A 26,388-nucleotide genomic window follows, 5' to 3' on the forward strand; every position below is an offset into this window, starting at 1 on the left:
AGTATATAGCAGCACATGGTGACCTCTCTAACAATAAGAGACCGCCTGCATGTTTCCTTTTGTATTGCTGGTAATCCAGAATATGGTCTATGTTTTTCCCTTCCCCGCCATAGAAAATGTATGACGGGCTATTCACCCACAGTGGAAAATCAGGCCCAATGTGTTCACTGTATGGTGCTGGCATTTACTAATTTAAAAATTCTTTGGCTGATCTAGCCTGTGTTACAGATGTCTGTGGCAGGCAACTAGAAAAGAAACACAACTTCTGAAAGCACCTCACAGTGATTATAGCTAACAACATATTTCATAAATTTAATGCACATCAATTCACTATATAGCTCTCAAATGTGTAGTTTGAAAATATGTTTTAGCAAACATTTATTTTCATTTTTCAACATGATATCTGGTACAAGGATAAAGACATCTCAGTTAAGTTAGCTTTGACACTGCTGAGGTGAAATGACCTAGGAAGTGTAACATTTCCTGGAAGGCAGGGCAGGCAAACTGTGAACTTCCTTTAACCTAGTGTAGTAGCATATACCATGTTTAAAAAAAGGGGGGGTTGCTCTAACATGTTTCTTTAAAGAAGACCTATCTAGTGAATGGAAGTGCCTGGCTGGTGATATTTAGGCAATTCTGTTAGCTGCTATAGCTTGAAACACAGCCTGTGTGCGGCCCAGGATTACCCTTGTCATCACAGATTGGCCTGTTCAGAGAGTTAACAGCAGCATCGACTCACCCTCGGGTGATTCCACACTCCATTGTACAGCTGCACCAGGAAGTCTAAAAAAAGGACATTTACTGGCAGGAGAGAGCGGAGAGTGGAGGGTGGAGAAGTCTATTGACCTGCCTCTCACATACAACAGCTTTCTGTCTCTCTCTCTCTCTCTCTGACATTGCTCGCGGCTTGCCCAGACAGTTGAATTTAATTCAGTTAGGCCTCATTGGCGCGACCTTGAAACACTACCATGTTGACAAAAAAATTAAAAACGAGTAAAACTATAGATTAAAAAAAAAAAAAACACTCACAGCTCAGCTCCCTTTCTCATCTGTGTTGGTGTCTCCCTCCCTCCCTCTCGCTCCCTTCCCTTAATCTCTCTCTATCCCTCTCTGACCCTCCCTCCCTCCCTCCCTTCCCTCAATCTCTCTCTATCCCTCTCTGTCCCTCCCCCCCTCTCTCTCTCTCTTCCTCTCTCCTCTCAGTCTGACTCTGCCTTCCAGCGTTATTGGCAGCTGATTCAGTCTGTTTGGCTGAGTTAGTGATTTGCTGTCTCTACTTCTCTCTCTCTCTCTCTGTATATCTCTGAGTATCCGGCTATGTTCAGTCCCAAATCCACCTCCATCTCCCCATCGCTGTCCATGGAGCAGACTGACACAGATGCGCTGGACATCAGCACCAAGGTGCAGCTCTATGGGGTGCTGTGGAAGAAGCCCTTCGGACGCCCGTCGACCAAGTGGTCAAAGAGGTACAGTATAAGAGAGCATGGGACAGGAGAGGTACAGGGCAGGACAGGGCTAGACAGGGCTTTCTGTGAGTCTGTGTGTTTGGATAAAAACTGGTTATGAAGGTCAGGAGCCTAAATTACCTTTTTGATAGGTAAATTAAATGTCATTGTTTTTGTTATTTAAACAGGATCTTATAAATATTTTGTTATTATATATATATATATATATATATATATATATATATATATATATATATATATATATATATATATATATATATACATACATACAGCTATGGCAAAACATGTTGCATCATCTAGAGTTTTAGGATTGAGACATCATTTAAAAAGAAAAAAACAACTATATGAACATAATATAGATCTTTTATTTAATATCATGTAATCAAAGAAACTGCTAAATTATACTGCAAGAGTCTACAGGAAGCCATAATATTAGTGCAGTGTTTCATGTTAGAGTTTGAAACATCACATTCTTTAATTGTTGTCATTTTTTGTATTAAGTATATAGCAAACTACAAAGCGGTATGTAATTCAATCTGTTAACGTAACATTATTCAGCGTGTTTCATTCGACTTTATGAAGCAAAATGAGTTAATTCTATAAGGTGATGCGCTTATATATATATATATATATATATATATATATATATATATATATATATATATATATATATATATATATACAGAATAATATATGTCATTCAGTGAGTTATGTTGAGTGCTAATATTAAGAAGACGAAGTTCAGCAGTACAGTTGTTTTTTTGTTTTTTTTCAGCGCTGTACAGACGTTCTGTCGTTATCCGTTAGTGCTTCAGCTTTATTTGGATGATTGCCTTTACCTTGTTTTAATTTCCTATTCCTTTCCAGTTTCTCTGAGATACGAATGTACCAGATTTACAATTTTTTTTTTTAACGTATTCTCATTTTGTTGATCATTAATGAACATTTCTGTACTGTGGGTGTTGTCAAGTGATTGAAAATGAGACATTTTGTGTTTGAATTGAAAGTGATGCTCTCAAGGAGTCAAATGGGTCAAAGTTCAAGTATATTTTCCTCTAGAGGAATTATCACTTTTTGACGTCACTACTGTGGTATGCCTTTTTTTGAATGGCTCAGGATGCAAATATAGCCTTCATCCATGTAGTATATATATATATATATATATATATATATATATATATATATATATATATATATATATATATATATATATATATATATATATATAAAAAGAGGTGTGTGTGTGACTGGAAACGAGGTTCTGAAAAATCCACTTTATTCTCAGTAATTGCACAGGAGCATTGAAATAGTTTTTGAACACTATCAGAATTATTCACTTTTTTGTCTTCTGTTGAACTCTTTGGCCAGTCTAGTCTTGTAAAGTGCAACTCTCAGCTCTAACCACAAGAACCCCACTGCCTCCCTCCCTCCCAGTCCCTCAGTTCTAACCACAAGAGCCCCACTGCTTCCCTCCCTCCCAGTCCCTCAGCTCTAACCACAAGAGCCCCACTGCCTCCCTCCCTCCCAGTCCCTCAGCTCTAACCACTAGACCACATTGCCTCCTTCCCAGTCCCTCAGCTGTAACCACTAGAGCCCCACAGCCTCCCTCCTAGTTCAGGGATAGCACTGGTATTTCACATATTCACTGTATTTCATCTAGAATAATATATGGGAGACAAACAATGCTGCTTCCTGTGCCATTAAGGGGAAAGGCAGACAAGAGAGCCAGCTAGGCCAAAACAAACCTGCTCCATTTTAATTGAGAGGTGCATTCGCTTCTTCCCTTCCTGTGGAGAGCAGCTCCGAGGTCCGAGTGAAAATGGATTCCACAGGTGGAAATACTGCAGACTGAAACACATTAGCAAGCACTCTCACAGGAGGTGAATCTTATTATCTTGAGAGAGAAGTGAGAGAGGAGCAGACATACCGTATCACATTCAAACTAGATTCACTGTACAATCCCATCTTTCAAATGGGCCAGCGATACTCTATTAGCATTACCGGTGAAACTTCTACTCAGGCCAGTCAAGGGAACCACAAAATGTTGCCTTAATAGGGAGGTGGTCTCACTACAGAACGGGCATAGCATTTCTGTTACAAATGAATACCACAGGATTTTATCAATTTAAAAAGTTATTAGTTTAACCAATTTATTTCCACTGATTAACACTTTCATTTTTCTTGATATTATTAAAAAAAAAAAGTTTTTACTTTTCTAATTCACTGTTTATGTTTTTGATTATTATAGATAGATAGGTAGATAGATAATGAAGAAGAAATTGATAAAATAATTTGGAGACAGGTACCGCTTTATATAAAAGAATATGAAATCACCTCTCAAACATGAGAAACAAAACAGAAAAATGAACCTCACAAAAATGAACATAGCATGAATGACCTACAATTTGTAGTTTTAGAAGAAATAAAAAGATCATGTAGAATATAGAAGAATAAAGGAAAATAAATTGATAAATGCACTCAATACCATGATGCCTGGAGGCTTAAATAGAACAGAATAGTAGATCATTACATCATTAACTATGCAGTAAATCACATCACAAGCACATTAATAGATTTAAACAGAAATACATGACTATACTTACCATGGCATCAAAAGCCTAGAAGTACCTCCACTGTTTGTTTTCCAACACACTTTCCCTTGACAATGGTATGTTAAACATACCGACACATTGGGAAGTTGGCATATATTTTTTTGGCTCAAAAGAACCAACTTAAACACTATCTATAAACACTGTACGTTCCTACTGAAAGGTAACATATGCACCACGCTCCCTTGAGGAAGTTGTCTTACCATAGCAACATTTTAGAAGCTGACCATTCAGAAGCAACTAAACACACCTTTTCTCTGTGTCCAAGCTTACAATGTGGTATTGGGTTATCACATGATAACTAAGGGCTAGAATATCTTTTGAGGTACAATACCCTAACACTAACACAGGCCTGTGCAATGTATCTTTGATTTTAGCAGCTCGAGATACTTAGGCTGAAGGCTTTTTGTTTAAATCGAGTTTGTTTGTTTTTTTAAAGCTCCATTTTTGCTGCCACTACACTAAAAGCCAATTTCATCAAGGAATTTACAAAGCATTTAGCAAAGACTCTGAATGTTTCAGGACTTAACAGCATGCCTGTGTTTTGTACCATTAACAGCTGGTTTCACAGACCCAGATTAGCACTAGTCGTGAACTTCCTTACCTAAAGTAACAAATACTTAGTCCAAGATTAGTACTAATCAGGGTTTGTGAAACCTGCCATAACAGTTTATTTTCACTTTTTTCAAAAAATACAGTTTTCATGTTGGTGTCTTGATTCAATATAATGTCCTTCCTGTGTTACAATTAACTTGAACCCACCAGAGCCTTACTTTTCAGTTCTGTGCTGACCACAGGAAACTATGAAGGTGCAGGTGGGAGGCTATTGGCTGCAACACAGAAAGTGAGGAGAGGAAACAAGTACTTCTATTCATAGGGTCACGTTTTATTTTATAAGGCGTTCTTTTAGTTTATTAACTGTTAACTAGTTTACTAACACATTACCAAATGCTATTCATATTTCGCTAATGGTTATTTAATTTATTGTAACCTATTTGTAAACTAATAAAGAAGACTGAAACGGTTCTGCCCCATCATATCATTCAAATGACGTTACATGTGTTTTGCATCACTTTTTTATAGTTTTGTATCTTATTTATTAGTTTTAAATAGGTTAGTACATACAGTATTAACAAACCATTAAATAACATGAACAACATGTGTTAACATGTTAGTAAACTTGTTGTCAACAGTAATATTGACATACACAGCACTAAATGGCTTGGCACCAAACAGAGATTCTGCCCCCATGTTGAGGAGAAAGTTCATTTAGTTGTTGCTTCGGTCAATATTTTTAAGTCAAGATTAAAGATTTGTTTTTATAGCCTTTTTAACCTGACTTACAAATCTAATTGTTTTTTTTTAATCTATTTTATTTGCTCATGTATGTAGTGTTGTGTTTTATCTATCATTGTTATTCATTTCCTGTTTACTTATTTATTTAGATTTTTTAATTAATTTTAAAATAAAGCATGATTATTAAAAATAAAGTCGGGAAAACAAAAAAATCAACAATAAAAACAATCCAAGAGCTGTGAGAAAGTTATAATAAGAAAAGGTTATCATAGTGCACCTTTATTGAGAGGCAGTTTCTTTTGAACTGACTAGTTAACTGGTAACGCTTTCAAATAATGGCCGCAAATTCATAATGAATTCCGACTGAATTCCACAAGAATACCACCTGAGCATCTTCTTCACTTCCTCTGAGTTCTGAAGGAATTCATTTTGAATTCAGCCCTATTCATTCTTGTGGGTTGTCTGTCTGTCTGTGTCTCCTGCAGGTTTTTCATCATCAAAGACAGCTTCCTCCTCTACTATGCAGAGAACGAGAAGAAGAACTTTGAGACAAACAAATATTTCAACATTCACCCCAAGGTGGGCTAAACCACTGGGAGCAAGGGAGGGGGTGGGGGTCAAGGAATTGTAAATAAGATACTATTATAATACTATCACAGCTCTCTCGCAATGTTTCTACCCTGAATCATTTTTAGAATGATATTTCAACATTTTCTGTATGCATACCAACATTTTGGAAGCATTAAATACATTTATTTATTTAATGTTCCAACCAGTGAAATGAACCAAACCAAACCAAACCAAACCAAACACATTTGATATCAATGTAAGGTTACGAATACTTAGCTTTTTAAATCTTGGTAGTTGCTTTAGTACAGTATATAAAAAAAATAATAAATAACATTTGCATTTACTTTTATAACAAACATAAATATTACATTCATAATATCAATATTGTGCACCAGAGTGTTTAGACTAATGCTCATTATTAAGGTGCAGGGTAATGACAGTTCTGGAGAGCTGAGAATGGAGTGCTTCGGTGGTTTATCATTATGTACACACTGCAGTGAGCCTGAGTGCAGTTGGAGGTGTGTGACTGTGAGTGTTAGTGTGAGTGTGTGCAGTGATACCAGCCTGAGTCCCTTTCTGCTTTGAAAGGGTCACAGCTCCAAGGACGGCTGGCATGTGCTGGCTGATGATTTGTTAGCTCAGCAATCCTGCATCATAACCATCATTGCCATGACGACGCAAACACTCCATCACAAGAACTAACAGAGGCAGGAAGAAAAATCATATCCAAATGTGGACTTAAAATGATGTGTTAAATACATAAAATGATACGTGTATGATAAAAAGTATTTTAAAATAATGAGTTTATTTATTAGCCATTTTTTTCTTTTTAAAAAGAATAGGAGTGTAGGGGGTATAAATTGTGTGAGAGCTGTGTGCAACTATTCAGCAACAACCATGGGAAAGCAGAAGGCAGAAGTGGTGACTTCATGAGATATAGGGTACCTGTGCAGTGACTGCATTGACCAACTGCAGTGTTCCAGCAAGACAGCATTGTGACCAGCACACAGACATTCAGCAGTTGTCCACATTAAAAACACTGGAACACACGTGTTCACATAGCTAGATAAAGTTATCAAACCAAAAGCAACAACTCTGAGGCATTTGTCTTACTTAGTTTCTTATGTGCTGGGATTTTGGAGTGAAAAGCTTCAGAATCTGAGTGTTAGTTTCTCCTTCTCTCCCCTTCTCCCCTCCCTCGATGTCTCTCTCGTTTCAGGGTGTGATTCCCCTGGGAGGGTGTCTTGTGGAGCCCAAAGAGCAGGCCAGCATGCCCTTTGCCATGACCATCTCCCATGAAGACTTCCATGTGAGCATTAAAGCCATCAGTGCTTATACTGTACAGTGGCACCAAGCATTATTCAGACAGTACAGTGTAGTTTTATACAGCACACTATACTGCTTCTGAAAAGACTCCTAAAGGTACATTTTTTGAAGTGGTGATTTTGTATAAGATTTCTATATTTGCTAACTCTCTTCAGAAATGCATCTTTTAGTAGAAACCTGGCAAACTTTTCCAAAAAGTAGAACTTATAACATGCTTGCACTGGTGGATTCAGTTAACAAAACAAATCAACCTGCAATTAAAATGTCAGCGTGTCCAGGTTAATTGTGTAAATGTTACAGTTTTTCTTTGAAAGGGAAACGTTCTGTTAATTAGAGACCTGTGCAAGGGGGTGGGATCTGCCTGTCTGTCGTCTGTCCGCCTGTCTCTCTGTAGTCTCCCTCAAGTCTTCCTCACCTCTTTGTCTACAGGGTAACATCGTCCTGGCTGCTGAGTCCGAGCCTGAGCAGGCACAGTGGCTGGAACTACTGCGTGAGTCGGGCAAAGTGTAAGAGTCCTATCAGTACAGTTTTTTTGCTCTGGGTCTTTAATTAAAGAGACTTCAGGGGTGCCTCCTAAAATATGCATCACTTTCTTATAGCTTTCTTATCATTATTACCGATCCCCCTTGTATTGATTTGCATTTTTTGGGTTCTTCACAGCACTAGCTGACACATTTTTGATGTATTAAATGTATATAGAAATACCTGCACTTTAACATGATGTGTTACTAAAGTCGAATCATATTTAAGTATATATCTTTATACAAACACATCTCTCCAGGGTGTGGAGAAGCTATTGCTAATGATCATCAATAACCTCAGTTGTGTAAGAGACCCTGAATCATGATGACGTGGCAGCATCAATCCTGGAGAGCAGTGACACTGCAGCTTTGCGGAGCGCTCTGCAGGACGGGAGGGGAGGGATGAAAGGATCAATTCATTCAGCTTTTCAAACTGGGGGGCAGGTTATAATGGTTAGTGGGATATTTCAGTAGAGTTTGAAAGCCACTGAGGAACAGGGTCAGTTATATCAGTATTTGTAAGCAGGGTAATTCTACTGCAAACATACTGCAACACCTGCCATGAGACCATGTTATAAGGTGTTTAAATTATTCTGGAGGAATGAGTGATTTGTCAGTGATCACGAACCTCGAAAGATATGTCTCAGAATCACTGCTGAGACTGTCCCTTCGTCTTGGATATTGAAGCCCCTGCCAACCAAGCACCTACTATCAGACCTTTATCATTATCAGGTTTGTAGTCCTGCACACCGGGACTGAAACTTGACTGGAAACAGGGAGACATTACAGAAAACATGTCAGGGATTCCAATTTGCATATCAAATGCAGTGAGGTTTGCTGGTGTTCAGGCCCTGGAAAGTGAAAGACCTGGATAGATGGATTGATTTAAAAAGATTTAGAGGTTAAGCTTTCATTACACAGAGTAAGCTGCTTAACATGGGCTTGAGTCCCAGAGTTTGGTGTGTGTGTGTTTGTTCTGTTCAATGCATTAATCTTCATAAAACCCTTTTTCCCAGCACAATTGAGTTGGGCCTGTGCTGTGTCTTTGTGAATGTGCGATTCACAGACCTCTTTCCATTTGAATAATTTCCAGTCAACTAAAGCTAGGGGAAATAGAAAGCCCTAAATGGATGACGGCACTTGCATTGGCATGGGCACAGGGCTTCATTGATTCAAAGCTTATGCAGAAGAGCACTGCTGCTTCCAGGGTTAGTTCAATTCCAATGTACTGGATCTGGACTTCTCTGGTAAGGAGGTGGTGCTTCACCGTGGAGCTGTCCTGTGTCAGTGCTGGCTTGTAGCCTTGTAGCCCACGTCTCATCCAGGTGTTTTCTCTTTTTTCTCCTGCCCCCAGGACCTGGAATAATGCCCAGCTGGGGGAGGCCATGATTGAGAGTCTGGAGGCCCAGGGGCTGCAGCTCACTAAAGAGAAGCAAGAGTATCTGGGTAAGGGGACCCAGCATTCGATTGGGGCGTGTACCTGCATAGGAATACTTTCCCTTCTTAACCCTTTCAGCGTTATACAGTTTATGTAGAACATGTTATACAAATATAAAGGTAATAGCGTGGTACAATGACTAAGGAATGAGGCTGAGGGGATTGCCTGCTGGATATTGTTATTGATATTGTTTTCTATTTACTATAATTCTTCCTCGTTATTTGACATAAAAAAAAACATGAAATATTGAAAACAGTGAATTAGTGACAGACGCTTTTACAGTACAGTTCATGGGTAATTCTTTGCCAACATAGCCTGACTGTGAAGTGTAATCTACAGATTTAACCCTTTCAGTCCTTATCTTAGCGTCATATGTTAACATATGCCATCGGAAATCACGTTGAAACCTCAAGGAACTCCTAGGTCACAGGTAGTGTATAAATATATGTTTAAAAAAAAAAGTTGTCCTGTTCTCATGTATGACAAATAGAGGTGTTCCTTTTTAATTATGTATTTCGCAGTCTTCAGCTCAACAGAAACAATTCAGAACTGAATTGAGGAATTTAATCTATTGAGACCGAAGCCTTGTTTACAAGAGGGTCCTGGCAAGATGACACAAACAACAGCAGTCAGGAAAGACACACATTTGAGGTTTTGTGAAAAAGTAGATCACCAGGACTTCATATTAGAAGTTTCAACACAATTGGAATAGGATTCTCTCAAGGGTTATAGAAAAACAACAACATCTACACTAGCAGAATCCCTTCTGTAAAAGAGCTTGTCTGTTGAGCCCCCAGAGATTATTCATAGCACATAAACACTGAGAATGAATAGTAGATGTGTAATTGGACTGAGGGAGTGCTTTGTGTTTGGGTTTGTAGATAAATTGATGGAGGAGACTGAGGAGCTGTGTTTACAGAGGGAACAGAAGGAGGTGGGTAATACTGAGACAAAAGATGAAGACCATTCCTGTTTTAGCAATGAAGGTGTGTGCCTTCTTCAGTGTAATAATGTACAATCAAATATCATTCTGCATTCTACAGTAGTTCTCCCTGGACTCTAAAACCGTAGTTTTGTACAGTGTGTTGACAAACAGTTATACACAGAACGACAAGTGGAATCTCTGCGATTCACTTTCAATGGGATTCCAAATCCTGTTATCCTGCGGTAACTTGACACAATACAGTGTGGATAAACAAACGTCACACAAGGTCCCTTTCCCAGACTCAGAACAGAAAAGGAAAATCTACAGCACTTGTCACATAATAGCTATAACGAGAGTAGACACTTCTCTAATAGCTGTGTGTTATGCTGGGAGCAGTGTGCGGGTGTGACCCAGGCTGTGTTTGCAGGAGCTGGAGCGGCTGAACCAGGTGCTGGGGAAGGAGAAGCAGCGTTTTGAGGAGGTGGTGCAGGAGCTGAGAACGGAGCAAGAGCAGATCAAACGGTAACCCTTCCCTTTACCCCCTATAGAGGTTTACCACTCTGTATTTGCATGGTCATTTTACAGTGTTCTTATGCTTTTTGTTATGCTATGCGAGTGGAGCCCGTCCTGTTACATTTGGCGTAGTCGGCAGGATCATTCACTCAAGGCATGGCTGCAGGGCCTGTTACTATCAGGAGGTGTACAGTCTTATGTCCGTCCATATCAGGAGGCATCACCATCTCTGATACATATATATATATATATACACAGTATATATACAGTGTATATATATATATATATATATATATATATATATATATATATATATATAAAGAGAGAGAGACACGCATGTCATGGTCAATGTCCTGGCTCGGTACTTTGTTTTCATCGATGTCATGGCTGAAAATCCGGTTTCATATAAGTAGGTTGTACTGAATGGGCCCAACACTTCCAGTGCTGCAGAAGAAGCAGTGCTGTATTCATCAGAGCGCTCACACCACAATGTCTCCAGCAGCATTTCACTGAACTTGGTTCTGAGGGAGTTGTCTGATGAAATGTCAATGAGCTCTTCCAACAGCTTTGATGGGACAAAGGGTGGCAGTTTAGCTTTAGTATTCTCACTAATGGGGTTTGTAGCCCACAGATGTGTAGTGGCTATTTCCGTTTGTAGCCCACAGGTGTGTAGCTGTTTGTTCAGGAAAGAAAGTATTACATTTGTTTAGACCAGACAGATGCACTGCCAGCTGCGGTTTGATTATGTCAGTCAATGTTTTGTTCCTGAATGAAAGAATGTAAGAGCTCAAACATATCAGTAGTCCCCCCACAGACACAAACTTTCCAGAGTTGTAGTTTCCTTTTGAACGCGTCAATTTTATTTCATGTTGGGCAATAAAATGAATGCTCCCAATTTGCAAGGTTTTATTCAGCTTATTCATTTCACTGAATATGTCTGCGAGGTAACCAAGCTTTGCCAGCCACACGTCATCCTTCAGCACTTCAGCAAGTTCGGGTTTCTTACCAGCTAAGAAAGTGCGTAACTCTTCCTTGAGATTAAATATACTGTAAGCATTCTGCCTTGAGATAGCCATCTCACCTCTGTATGCATGAGCAAGGAATGGTGCAGTGCAGACCCCAATGCAATTAGTCCGGCTGAAGTCATAAAATCATCTAACAGTTTGAAAATATCGTCTGACTTTGTTGTTGTCTTGAGCTCTTTGCAAAACAAAAAGTCTTCCTTTATTCCCTTATTCCACACATACCGAACATAGGCGAGTAAATGGGACATTTTAGAAATGTCTGTGGATTCATCGAGTTGTACAGCAAAATCACTGCCACGCAGCCGATCAATGCACTGCGAAAATATGTCTTCTGACTTAAAAGCAATTCCTTTGCCAGTGTCATTTGACATTGGTATTTTTGCCAGTTCCTTCTGCTCTCCAAACATTTCCTTCACAATTTCAATGGCACACAGCATTATCAACTCCTCAGTAATTGTATGCAATTTCTTTTGCTTTAGCAATTTTCTGCTCCACTATGTACAATGACACTACAAGCTTTTTATCCGCGGTAGTTGTGGATTTCATTACAGCTTTAGTACCAAGCAGTTCCTTAGCCTTTCACTCAAAAAATGAATGCTGCTTGTTTTTATATATTTCATTCTTGGTAATTAAATGTCTCTGTAATTTGGAGGGTTTCAAACATTCATTGGACAGTACTTGTGCACAAATTACACACTGCGGTTGAGGTATATCCCCACTTCCAGTACAAATAAAACCGAAATTCAAGTAGCTGTCTTCATATTTCCTTAATTTTGCAGGGTTAATAATGGTTTTATGTTTTTCACTCACAACACCACCTCCTCGATGTGCTTCAGCCCTTACGGCTGAACTTGTTGAAGGAAGTGCTGTATCATCATTCTGTGGGCTTTGTTGTTTGATGCTGATGGTCGAATTAAAAATGTATTCACATCTGGTATTTATTATGTGTGTTTCCAATGATTTTTCCTCTGCTTTATAATCTGTCATGGCTCTATTACACCATATGTAACCCGAGAACGTGTTACATAACCTGAGAATGCGTTCATTTCTGCACATGCTTATGACATGCTGAAGCTAATAGGTTTCAGCGTGTCATAAGCATGTAGGGAAAATAACACACTCTCTGGTTTATTTTTGCAGGACCCCTTGAAACCTCCTCAAGGCCCCCTACTTTACCCCTGCTTTACTACACTTTCACTATGCTTTATTACACTTTGCTATGCTTTTACTATCGGTAACCTTTATTGGGGATGGATCCAGCCCAGTAGAATCCCAGTGCATTACCCTGAACAAACCAGAGAAAAATTAACAAATATTAGCAAAAATAACAATAATAACAAAACTAACGGTGGAATCTGTCCTGTTCAGCGAACTGGACCTGAGTGGCCAGTCACTGAAGGCGGTCGAGACTGAGAAGAAACAGCTGCACTGTCTGACTGAGTCACTGCAGAGCACTCTGGAGGTGAGGGCCTGTCAAACACACACTCTGAAACAGGAGAGGTCTGCGGCAAATTCCTTTTGAGGGTGTCCCACTGTGGACACATTTACTGCAACAAATTGGGTATATAAAGGATATACATACTGTATATAAACACCAATGGCTTACAAATAAGCATAAATGATTTCTAAAGAATGTTTCTTAAATGACGAAAGGTTATACTTCCTGCCATCACTGCCTTCTGAAGCAGACTGATTAGAAGAACTGTCTAACTCAGAGGAGGCCAAAGTTGGCTCTTCCACTCCTGGTCTTTGTTCCAACCCTGTTCTAAATTGTTTAATTGAACTAATTAAACCTCCATCCAAACCCTGAAGTCGTTCATTATAGTAGTTAAACCTGGAGTGGAAGGGACTTTTGAGAAATTATGTTTGAAATGGAGAGTGTCAGTGAAACTGCAGTGAACAGAGGCGAAATGGCAGCTTCCATGTATGGGTCCCGGATTTAATGTAAATCCCGTATTTTTTCCTAATATATGTTGAATCGCCAGGTTTAAAAAAAAAAAAAAAAAGATTTAAGTTACATGTATTTTTTCACAGATGTATTTGTTAGAAACGTTAGCTAAATGTTGACTTACAAAGAAAATATTTAAATTCACTGATTTATTTGTTAGAAACACAGGTTTAACATGTCAGCTAACATTTTAATATGTGTGTGGGGTGGGGCACAACAAAATGTATGCTAAAAAAAGGGGGCGACATTTAAAAAGTTTGCGCACCACTGGTCTAACCAGTCACCTCTTTTCACTAGCTAAGAACCCTGGAGGCTGCCTGGAGTCATTAGCCGCTTAACCAGTAGGGGTCACTGCAGCACCCATCAGTTTCTTCCCTATCCTGCAGGACCGCAAAGGTCCATGCCCCTAACTCAAAACGACAATTTGAATTCCAACCAGCAAGATCCTGATCAAAACTTTAAACTATAAGTATCTGTCTCCTGAACTGTGTTCCCCTGCCAGGACCTGTCCCAGGAGAAACAGAGGACCCTGGCCCTGCTGAAGAAGAACGATCAGCAGCCTCAGCCCCGGCAGCAGCCGACCAATCAGAGCTGCACAGGCGGGAATCTCCACGGCAACCTGAGGCAAATCGAGGAGAAGATGCAGAAATTGCAAGAGGAAAAGGTCCAGGCCGAGGAGAGGTGAGTGAGAGAGGAAGAGGGAGAAGGAGAGGGAGAGAGGGTCCTGGAACTGACCAGGTAGAAGAGATGGACAAACAAAAAGAAAAAAAAAAATCTAGAAAAAGTTTTGAACTATGAGGTTACCGAGTCATGTCCAGCCTTTGCCTCTCCAATCAATTCATGGGCTGTTATGCCCAGTCATTACAAAGTGAAAGGTGTGTAATGGTTCCTGAGGGATACATGACCATTCCTCATTGATTGATTACCCCCTCCACATTGAAGTGTTATTCAGTATTGAAAGGGGTAATATCCCATAGTGTAAAGTTGTATCTGTGAAGGCAACTTGATCAATTGCCCTATCTCTGTTAATGCTAGTGGCACGTATTGTATCAAAACAATAATGTTCAATGTAGATTGTCATGTTTGGTATTTGGAACTAATAAAGAGCTAACATTGTTAAGATTTGAAACATGGTCTGGTCTCATCCTTAATTCCATGTTTCCCTTCATTTTGAAACCTTTCACTCCTGTCGTCACTCCCCTCTCTCTGTGTCCAGGCTGAAGCACAAAGAGGAGCGAGCCCACGCGCTGCAGGTGGAGCGTGAGTTTTATTCCTCGCAGTCCAAGGCATTGCAGGTCTCCCTCCATGAGCTGACAGCCGAGAAGCAGCAGACTGAGGCTGAGCTCAAGGTAAACAGCCTGCTCAGCTCACCTCAACTCCTCCCACAGTGTCCTGCTTACCTTCCCACTATTTCTACCCCCCTCCTCTCCCATAACTTCAAACACTAAATAATTGTTAAGGCTGTATTTTTTCATGGTTATCACAGATTTCACGATTTCTGTGAAATTGTATCCATTGCCGTACAATGTGTAGTTCCCCGTAAAAATTCCTGTTTCTGAATAGAGTAGTGTAAATATATCACTTAAAAACAAATACAGCAAGCATTTGCCTGATTGACGCACTCCCTGTTACACTGCATTTAGGAGCTTGGCAGCAGGTTTAGTTTGCTTCCGGTAAATGATTGAATACACTGCATAGAGCTGCATGATTTCATTAAAATGACTTCAATGAAAAAGGCACCAGCTGCATCATAGATCAGAAATATTTCTGCTAAAGATCGCTCTGTCCAGTACAAGAAGGGGACATTTCACATGTCTGTTGTTATTTTTACATTTATGTTTTTATTTTGTTTGATAATTCACTATTGATGAAAATAGAATGTCTTTAAAATATTATGTTTACTCGTCAAATATCTTGAAATACTATTATATTATATTATATTATACTATTTTTAGACAGCGAAATGCTGTGAAATAATTTTACCATGAAAAAATGCAGCCCTACTAATAGTGTGTGTGTTAAATACCTCCTACTTCAATTGTTATTGGTGACCACTTATTATGTAACTACTATAATAAATGTACTCTTGATTTCAGACTGCTAAACAACATCAAAATGTAACTGCAGTGCACACAGGCATTAATCTGCTAGCATTGCCAGCAGTGTGCACTAGTAAATCTGTTGGTTTGTCAAAGAATGAAAACGTACTGTTCTAGTAAAGGATGCTTCCTACCATTGTAGCTGCCCTGACCCTTAGTAAAGAACCATCAAAGTGACATTGTAGTGCCACTGTCTTCCTGTCCGCTTTACCATTGAAAATCATTTGGGGTATACTTAGCATACTGATGGTACAACAGTATCATACAGTTGTACCATTCCACCAATTGCTGCCTCATAGCATTGTAGCTGCCTTTGTGCTACCATTGTCCCTTAGTGCAGGACCACAGCAGTGCCACTGTCTGTGTGGTCACTGAAGATCAGTGCACTGTCTGACTGTCTGTGTGGTCGTTGAAGATCAGTTCACTGTCTGACTGTCTGCGTGGTCACTGAAGATCAGTGCACTGTCTGACTGTCTGCGTGGTCACTAAAGATCAGTGCACTGTCTGACTGTCTATGTGGTCGTTGAAGATCAGTTCACTGTCTGACTGTCTGTGTGGTCACTGAAGATCAGTTCACTGTCTGACTGTCTGTGTGGTCGTTGAAGATCAGTTCACTGTCTGACTGTCTGTGTGGTCACTGAAGATCAGTGCACTGTCTGACTGTCTGTGTGGTCACTGAAGATCAGTGCACTGTCTGACTGTCTGTGTGGTTGTTGAAGATCAGTTCACTGTCTGACTGTCTGTGTGGTCACTGAAGATCAGTTCACTGTCTGACTGTCTGTGTGGTCACTGAAGATCAGTTCACTGTCTGACTGTCTGTGTGGTCACTGAAGATCAGTGCACTGTCTGACTGTCTGTGTGGTCACTAAAGATCAGTTCACTGTCGGACTGTCTGTGTGGTCACTGAAGATCAGTGCACTGTCTGACTGTCTGTGTGGTCGTTGAAGATCAGTTCACTGTCTGACTGTCTGTGTGGTCACTGAAGATCAGTTCACTGTCTGACTGTCTGTGTGGTCACTGAAGATCAGTTCACTATCTGACTGTCTGTGTGGTCACTGAAGATCAGTGCACTGTCTGACTGTCTGCTTGGTCACTGAAGATCAGTTCACTGTCTGTGTGGTCACTGAAGATCAGTTCACTGTCTGACTGTCTGTGTGGTCGTTGAAGATCAGTTCACTGTCTGACTGTCTGTGTGGTCACTGAAGATCAGTTCACTGTCTGACTGTCTGCATGGTCACTGAAGATCAGTTCACTGTCTGACTGTCTGTGTGGTCGTTGAAGATCAGTTCACTGTCTGACTGTCTGTGTGGTCACTGAAGATCAGTGGACTGTCTGACTGTGTGTGATCATTGAAGATCAGTTCACTGTTTGACTGTCTGTGTGGTCGTTGAAGATCAGTTCACTGTCTGACTGTCTGCATGGTCACTGAAGATCAGTTCACTGTCTGACTGTCTGTGTGGTCGTTGAAGATCAGTTCACTGTCTGACTGTCTGTGTGGTCACTGAAGATCAGTGGACTGTCTGACTGTGTGTGATCATTGAAGATCAGTTCACTGTTTGACTGTCTGTGTGGTCGTTGAAGATCAGTTCACTGTCTGACTGTCTGCGTGGTCACTGAAGATCAGTTCACTGTCTGACTCTGTGGTCGTTGAAGATCAGTTCACTGTCTGACTGTCTGTGTGGTCACTGAAGATCAGTTCACTGTCTGACTCTGTGTGGTCGTTGAAGATCAGTTCACTGTCTGACTGTCTGTGTGGTCACTGAAGATCAGTTCACTGTCTGACTGTCTGCGTGGTCACTGAAGATCAGTTCACTGTCTGACTGTCTGTGTGGTCGTTGAAGATCAGTTCACTGTCTGACTGTCTGCGTGGTCACTGAAGATCAGTTCACTGTCTGACTGTGTGGTCGTTGAAGATCAGTTCACTGTCTGACTGTCTGTGTGGTCACTGAAGATCAGTGGACTGTCTGACTGTGTGTGATCATTGAAGATCAGTTCACTGTTTGACTGTCTGTGTGGTCGTTGAAGATCAGTTCACTGTCTGACTGTCTGTGTGGTCGTTGAAGATCAGTGCACTGTCTGACTATCTGTGTGATCATTGAAGATCAGTTCACTGTCTGACTGTCTGTGTGGTCGTTGAAGATCAGTTCACTGTCTGACTGTCTGTGTGGTCACTGAAGATCAGTGCACTGTCTTTTGATAACTCCAGGATCAATATGGTTAATGTATTCTAGTTTATAAACCCTGGACTGGTGCCTGAAACATTAATGGCAAAGTGATCTTAAACACATAAAGAAGGCTAGCTTGCTCTTTCTAAAACAGTCAGACCATTAGCTGAAACGCCGCTATTGATCTGTTTTGAAAGGCAATGGCCCAAGGACATGCTAATGTAATCATCTATAAATTTATATCCAGAATAGAAATAGAACTAAGGGATCAACAACACATTGACCAGATTCTCAGTATTTAAATATTTTCGTGGCGTCACCTGTCGGTCTTCTGCAAATTCACAGTAAACAATGCCAAACCATGGAACATTCCCTCACTGGTTTCATACTGGGTACCAAGCAGGTTTTCAAAACCAGTGCACTCCAATATGAGGGTCATCCTAATCGAGGAATCTTTGCACGGTACCTGAAAGGTTACAAATATTTGTATGAAATGGAGAGTTTATCGGTTTATAGCCAAATGCAATATCAAAAGTCTAGGAGTGTGTAATACAAGTTTGGTGAATTTCTGGGGCAAAATCAAGGCAGTTAATCACTTACAGACAGACACACAGACATACACAGGTTTATAGTGATTAGACTTTTTAGGAGTGCAGACAAAAATCGATTGACTTCAGAAGTTTACAGTAAAGGCACTTTAAACTGACTTTTTAGTTTATAGAACCTGATGATAGTGACTGAATTCCTGTCCAGGCTGTCACAGATAAAATGAACTGTTGATCGTTGATTGTTGATTGCTGATTGCTGATTGCTGATTGTTGATTGTTGATTGTTGATTGCTGATTGTTGATCGCTGATTGTTGATTGCTGATTGCTGATTGTTGATCGCTGATCACTGATTGCTGATTGTTGATTGTTGATTGCTGGTTGTTGATTGCTGATTGTTGATCGCTAATCGCTGATTGCTGATTGTTGATTGCTGATTGCTGGTTGTTGATTGTTGATTGTTGATTGTTGATTGCTGAATGCTGAATGCTGATTGCTGATTGCTGATCGTTGATAGCTGATTGTTGATTGCTGATTGCTGATCGCTGGTCGTTGATTGTTGATTGCTGATTGTTGATTGCTGATCGCTGATTGTTGATTGCTGATTGTTGATTGTTGATTGCTGATCAATGATTGTTGATTGCCCATTGCCCTCCTCCCTCCAGACAGAGATGAAGGCTCGCGTGGAGCTGGAGCGCAGGCTGAAGCTGGCGGAGGAGGCCCTGAGGAGTCTGGAGCAGGGGCTGAACTCACTGGAGCGGTCCCGGGAGAGAGAGGAGCGCATGAAGGGGGACGTCAGCCATCTCAAGAGTGAGGAGGACATGGGGGGGACTGTTTCACCTTTAACTTTAATATTAAACATGTTTAAACTCTGACATACAGGTAGTGGATAAAAAAATGGAAACACCTGGGTAAATGAGGGACACCAAGTATATTGAAAGCAAGGGCTTCCACACAGGTGTGGCTCATGCGTTAATTAAGCAAATAACATCACAGCATGCTTAGGGTCATGTATAAAAATGCTGGACAGTCCTGGTTGCCTATAATTATGGTTAGCATGGCTGTAAGAGGAGACCTCAGTGACTTTGAAAGAGGGGTAACTGTTGGGGCGCGCGTGGCAGGAGCTTCAGTGACCAAGACAGCTCAACTTGCTGATGTTTCACGAGCAACAGTGTCTAAGGTGATGTCGGCATGGAACTCATGAAGTGCAAGGCAAAACAGGTGAGCAACTGCAGATCAAGTGACTTTACATTGGTGTTTCCATTTTTTTGTCCACTACCTGTAGTTGGAATGTTGGTAACACTCACTAAAACAAGAAGCACTCCAATAATTAAAAGAAATGAATACATTGTTAATTAGACTAGATGTGGACAACACTAGTGCATACTATGGACTATGAATAAATACTGAATATTAAATTAAGAACCTTTACTAACATATATTTCACCCGCATATTTTTACTAATGTTTAAACTTTTAGACAAAATTTGAAGTATTTAAAGTGTAATCTCAAAACTCTAAACACCCCTTGTTTAAATAATATCGGCTGATGTATTTATTAACACATTAACCGCATAAAAAAAAAAATAATAATAATAAAATAATTCTTCTTCTGGTATCGGTTCTTCTTATTAAGATATGGGTACAGTAAAATATGCCGGTGCTTTTATTAAACATGCCAAATCTCTGAGTGCAGAAACAGAAGGAAATGATGGTTAAGAACACATATCATGAATAGTATAAAGAAATAAACAATGAAACATTATGAATGAGGTATTGATTTTAAAAACAAACAGTATCTGTGTTGTGTTTCGGCAGGGTTCTTTGAGGAGTGCATCAGAAATGCTGAGATCGATGCCAAGCTGCCAGTCATCATGAAGAACTCGGTGTACATCCACAAGGCTACAGCCCGCCGGATAAAGAGCTGCAGGATCCAACGCAAAGCATCCGGGAACTGGGGACTCAGTGAGTACAGGGCTGGAGAGAGGGGCTGATATACACTACCTGGAGAGAGGGGCTGATATACACTGTCTGGAGAGAGGGGCTGATATACACTGCCTGGAGAGAGGGGCTGATATACACTGCCTGGAGAGAGGGGCTGATATGCACTGTCTGGAGAGAGGGGCTGATATACACTACCTGGAGAGAGGGGCTGATATACACTGTCTGGAGAGAGGGGCTGATATGCACTGCCTGGAGAGAGGGGCTGATATACACCGCCTGGAGAGAGGGGCTCCTATACACTGTCTGGGAGAGAGGGGCTGATATACACTGCCTGGAGAGAGGGGCTGATTTACACTGCCTGGAGAGAGGGGCTGATATACACTGCCTGGAGAGAGGGGCTGATATACACTGCCTGGAGAGAGGGGCTGATATACACTGCCTGGAGAGAGGGTCTGATATACACTGCCTGGAGAGAGGGGCTGATATACACTGTCTGGAGAGAGGGGCTGATATACACTGCCTGGAGAGAGGGGCTGATATACACTGCCTGGAGAGAGGGGCTGATATACACTGCCTGGAGAGAGGGGCTGATATACACTGCCTGGAGAGAGGGGCTGATATATACACTGTCTGGAGAGAGGGGCTGATATACACTGCCTGGAGAGAGGGGCTGATATACACTGCCTGGAGAGAGGGGCTGATATACACTGCCTGGAGAGAGGGGCTGATATACACTGCCTGGAGAGAGGGGCTGATATACACTGCCTGGAGAGAGGGGCTGATATACACTGCCTGGAGAGAGGGGCTGATATACACTGCCTGGAGAGAGGGGCTGATATGCACTGCCTGGAGAGAGGGGCTGATATACACTGTCTGGAGAGAGGGGCTGATATGCACTGCCTGGAGAGAGGGGCTGATATACACTGTCTGGAGAGAGGGGGAGGGGACTGATATGTACTGTCTGGAAGAGAGGGGGAGGGGACTTATATACACTACCTGGGAGGGAGGGGCTGATATACACTGCCGGGGAGAGAGGGGGGGTGGGGGGCAGATATATATTGCCTTGAACAGAGAGCAGGACTAGAGGGCAATAATAAGAACATTATTTAATTTTCAAAGCGCTTGACCACCAGGGCTATGCACCTTTAATTATTTTCCCCTTGGAAATCAGAGTTTGTTAGATTGTTAGGCTTACTCTGAAACTGTCCCAATGGTAAAATATACTGGTGTGACTTTATTAAACATGCCAAATAGCCTTCTAGAAACAGAAATGAATGATTAAGAACACTGCTGTTCTCAGAATAATGCAAGTTCAGAGTGTAAAGCTTTCCTTTAAGGTGTAGTTAATTACTTTTTAGATAATTGAGATAATTGAGGCAATATGTAAAGAAAGCTTGTAATTAAATTAGAGGATTTGGTGCCTTTAATGTGATCATTACCAAACTCCATATAAAAACAGCCTGTAATTCACTACACCCTTACCAGTGCTTGTCATTGGTTTGCTTATGTGTTCATTGTCCACAGTCAATTGATAAGGGTCATGTATGAAAGCCTGCGTTGTAGAGAAGGCCTGGGTGTCACCCCTGTGCTGTTTATTGGCAGTGAGACACTCGCAGTCCTTCATTGTGTCCCCGAGCGATGAGGACAGTCTGGAGGAGCTGAGGGACACGGCGAGGAGGCTGACAAGAGACCGCTTCTTCAGGGAAAGTGTGTACCAAATCATGAGCCGCAAGGACTCCACACAGGGGGAGGAGCAGGCCTGAGAAGAGCCACCGCCTTCCAACCAGGACACTCACTCACACGTCACAATAACAGTGCTTTCACACCAGGCTTCAGCACGGGAGTGACAGAATGCTTGGACTCACTACAGAAGGTTTACAAACGAGAGGAGGCCGTTCAGCCCATCAGCACTGGTCCGGTTCCCTGTTTAATCTCACACTAGAGCGAAATCAAGGAGTGAGTTCATCTCACTACTGAAATAACTAACCCTAACCTTTTCCCAAATGAATTGCTTTAAAGTATAATTCCTTAATTTCATTTCTAGTATTTGTACTCACGTTTAGATCCAATGGCGTTTAATACACTGTGAAATACAGTACCAAGTGATCTGTGAGCTAATTCTTTTTTTGGTTTCAGTGGAACCTAAAATTATTCAGACTGTTTTTTTTAAACGATAGCTATAGAAAACTATATCCATTACAAAATGGGAAACTGTCTGAATAACTTAGGTGCCTCTGCATATCTCCAAATCTATGTATGGAGCGACAATCTGCCATTAAGGTGCAATATTATATTACATGCAATACAATAATATATTCATACAGTATGTGTTTGTTCATAACAGTCTACTACTGGTGTATCATTTCAATATGTAGCATCTCATAAGCCTGTTCACTGGACCTCTGTTTAACCCTCTGTGCAATCTGCTATATCAGAACACAGACATTGCTTATACTAAACCCCTCAGCCTTACACCGACTGGAATTAAATTCAAATATTGCAAATATTGCATTGCTTTTATTTCTGACCTCATTTTAGTGAGTAATGTTTTAGTTTATGGATCAATTTATTAAACATATATAAATATGTTTTAAAGGACATTATTAACAAGGAAGTGAATACAATTGAAGTGATAACTGTGTACAGGGTGCATAGAGTGTACAAGGAGTCTTCAAAGTGGATACAATCCAAGACAGAGTCCAAGATTTTACACAAGCGAAGTAAACTTTGTGTCCTTTAGTTAGAGCTATTATCAGAGTTTTGATCTTTCTTGCAGTCCTTGATTTATATAAAATAGTTAGGAATTGCTTGTGCTCTGAGACTGCTGTCAGTATGCTGTCAATGGGATTGTCAGTGGGACCCTGTGTGACATTAGTTTATCTAAACTGTACTGTGTTCTGTTATCGCAGATAAATATATATTTAACAGTTGAATGAAAACATAGCCCTGTCTAATGGACTTAAAGGAGTCATAGCAAAATGTTTTAAAATCTCTTTTTTTTGCCTCTTATCATCCGCAACATCATCACGGGCCCCCTTTCTTTGTGATCTTTTGTGTCCTGCTACCTACAGTCATTGTATGTATATATTGCAAGACAGCAGTATAGATTCAAATTGAATCTGCTTATTCCTGATACCTAACAACTTCCTATGCTTTAGGTCACAATTAGACAATGAATCTGACCTACAGAACAGGAAGTGATTACCAGGAAGCAAGAGCAACTTTTAAGCTAATGTGTGTGTGTATATTTTGTTAAAGAAACCCATATGTGCATTAAAGTAAACTACAGAAGCAATAATATTGCTGGTGTTAATAAGAAGATGGCTTTTAAAGCATGAATGGTGCAGGACACCAGGAGGGAGCTCCCTGCTTTGGAAGTCAGTAGGTTGATTGACGAGAACCTGTTCCTCTGTGTGAAATATTTACTCTGCAGTAGACAATCCCCTCAGCTTCTTTTCTTTGGCCATTGTACCCTGTTATTCGCTACCTATTTGTACAGCATTCTGTATATAAACCATATATATGTACAGCTTTCCTTGTTTATATGCACAATGTATAACTCTGGCTCTCAATATACTGTTGTACCTTCAAACCTTCGTTTGGGTTATTATTCAACCTCTCCAAATTGATCAGATACATTTGTCAGTAACTTGTAACTGTAATCTGATTACATTTGTCAGTAACTGTAATGGTTCCTTTTTCAGACAGGTAAGAAAATGAATGACATATTATGAGAAAATATAACATAGTTACATGGAACTAAAAGTGTAAGTAAAACCTTACATGTCACATGGACGCACTCTTTTATATCATCTTGCTAGAAAATGGCTTCGGAGGAGGGAACGAGTGGGTTCAACAGCTGGATCTTCAAAGACTAAAAATAAATTTTAAAAATGGTAACTATACCTTCTTTTGGTGCTGCGTAACCAAACTGGCCTATATTTCCATCACAAATGAATTGTAAAAGATCAGTTAATCTCTGACTGGCACGTTGCAACTAATTGAGTGAGCTCTCTGTCTGCCTGTCTGTCTGTGAGTTCTCACTCAGCAGGCTCTCACTCGTAATCTAGGGCAGGGGTCCCTGGAGTGCGGTGCAGTGCTAATTATGTGGTGTCTCCTTCTCCCTGTGAGATCCAAGCCGGGGATCAGAGCTCACACAGGCTGCTCCCTGAGGAATGCCCACAGCCTTCTTCAAGCACACAGCATGTGAAGGACCTCATTAGAACTGCTGATTTTCCTCTCTGCAGAATTTCATCCAGGAGCTGTTAAATCTCTTGAACCGTTCCAGCTTTGCTTTCTGGTGATTTATTTAGTTTTCTTGTATGGTTTTGCGTTCAGATTTAAGTTCTGATCGCCTATGATTTTATTCTACATTTTCTCTATCACTCTATACACCAGGGGTGTGCAGACACCCGTTACTAGTACTTTAGGAAGCAGTTAGCGACAAGTATTCAATAAATCCACAAAGCTGTCCTCCCTCACGTTTCCAATTGAGTGCCAATCAACGTTAATTAACTTCCGCATTGAGTGTTTTAGAAGCCGATTGGAAGATGATTTTTCTCTCATCTGTGGAGCTGACATTTTACTGCCATACTGGTGCACCAAGGCTGCTTACGGTACTGCCAGTAAATAATTCTTAAAGACAATACTGAGTAAGAGTAAAGCACAACTCTACTATACACACTACCAGTGCTGGGGAGTAACGCATTGCATGTACTGTAATCTGATTACATTTGTCAGTAACTTGTAACTGCAATGGTTCTTTTTTCAGATAGGTAACAACATGTGGTAACAGATTACATTTTATGTGAAAAAAGAACATAGTTACTTTTAGTTACATAACAAAAAGGACTTTGGCTAATGCATAACATGGAAATCAGAAAGAGCTTCAACAGTGCAAATCAAACCTTCACGTTAACATGCTCTTCATATCATCTTGCTAGAAAATTAAATCACAGGAGGAAACGAGTGGATTCAATAGCTGGATCTTCAAACAATATAAAGAAAAAAAATTCACTGGAAAATAAATGGAAACTGTGCCTGAGAAGTAACTATGGTATTTTACCATAAGTTACTGTAAATAATTACAGTTCTAAGTAATTTGTATTTTTAACCGATTACATTTTAAAATTAACTTCCCCAACACTGCCCACTACCTAAAATAATGAAACCACATCATTGCCATTCACTTTATGTAGACTGTCCAATTAGATTCCCTCACACCAGCAATCCCCACAACAGCTCAGCAGATCTGCAGGTCAGATATTACCATTATTTTTAAAAATTAACATAATTTGTTAATGTGTTAGTATTCTGGTTGTTAACAATAAATACATTTAAAAGAGCGCCCCTTAAAAGAAAGCATGACCATGCTTTTTTATACATATTAGCAAGTTTAATAATATAGTTACTGGAGCTAAAGGCTACATGTAGATTCTACAATGTCCTTTATTTTTACACAATGTCTTACCAAACTGATCTTTAATTGCAGTGTGTTGGTAACACAAGGGCAGCTACAATGGTATGAAGCTCTCATTGGTAGAATGGTGTCCGTGTGGGGATATCTGCACATTCATTAGTCAAGCCCACGCTCCCCTGACTACGACTCACCCTGCACACCAAGCAGTGGTGCCTTTACCAGGGGAGAAACTCGGAGACCCCTGGGCTCCCCTGACTGCACGACTCCCCCTGCACACCATGCGGCCAAGCCATTACGAGGGGAGACCTCAACGGCCCCCAATGTATGTTATTACTAGGGCATGAAACACTGCTTGTAATCCATTGCAGTACCACATCACTACCAGACATTGTGCTGCTGTGTCAGGACAGGTCCAGCTGGGGCTTTCATTAGGGTAACAGACTGGTACCCCAAACTTACCTGTAAGGGATAATAACAATAAAAAAAAATCATGATACAGACTGACTTTTGGACACAAAGAATACATTTTTATTAGCAAAATAATCATATCAAATATATATAAAGTACATCAGAACTGCC

At 40.5% G+C, this 26,388-nt stretch overlaps 1 protein-coding gene across 1 annotated transcript; it reads left to right on the plus strand.

Moving 5' to 3' along the window:
• The first annotated feature begins 1,186 nt into the window (after positions 1-1,186).
• On the plus strand, positions 1,187-23,982 carry LOC117411740 (pleckstrin homology domain-containing family D member 1-like). Its single transcript, XM_058991348.1, has 13 exons — positions 1,187-1,466; positions 5,857-5,950; positions 7,161-7,250; positions 7,697-7,773; positions 9,143-9,234; positions 10,108-10,160; positions 10,579-10,673; positions 13,058-13,151; positions 14,140-14,318; positions 14,854-14,986; positions 19,113-19,257; positions 20,265-20,411; positions 21,993-23,982. Exons 1-13 carry the CDS (start codon positions 1,318-1,320, stop codon positions 22,151-22,153), a joined length of 1,509 nt encoding a protein of 502 aa, XP_058847331.1. The 5' UTR covers positions 1,187-1,317; the 3' UTR covers positions 22,154-23,982.
• Positions 23,983-26,388: the final 2,406 nt, after the last annotated feature.

The sequence above is a fragment of the Acipenser ruthenus genome, chromosome 18, assembly GCF_902713425.1.
Source record: "Acipenser ruthenus chromosome 18, fAciRut3.2 maternal haplotype, whole genome shotgun sequence".
Taxonomy (NCBI): Eukaryota; Metazoa; Chordata; class Actinopteri; order Acipenseriformes; family Acipenseridae; genus Acipenser; species Acipenser ruthenus.

Excerpts from the sequence above, each read along its gene's own strand:
- LOC117411740 (XM_058991348.1), top strand. The coding sequence starts at position 1,318 with ATGTTCAGTCCCAAATCCACCTCCATCTCCCCATCGCTGTCCATGGAG. Across the intron at positions 10,674-13,057 it reads GAGCAAGAGCAGATCAAACG|CGAACTGGACCTGAGTGGCC; the intron begins GTAACCCTTCCC and ends TGTCCTGTTCAG. Across the intron at positions 14,987-19,112 it reads AGACTGAGGCTGAGCTCAAG|ACAGAGATGAAGGCTCGCGT; the intron begins GTAAACAGCCTG and ends TCCTCCCTCCAG.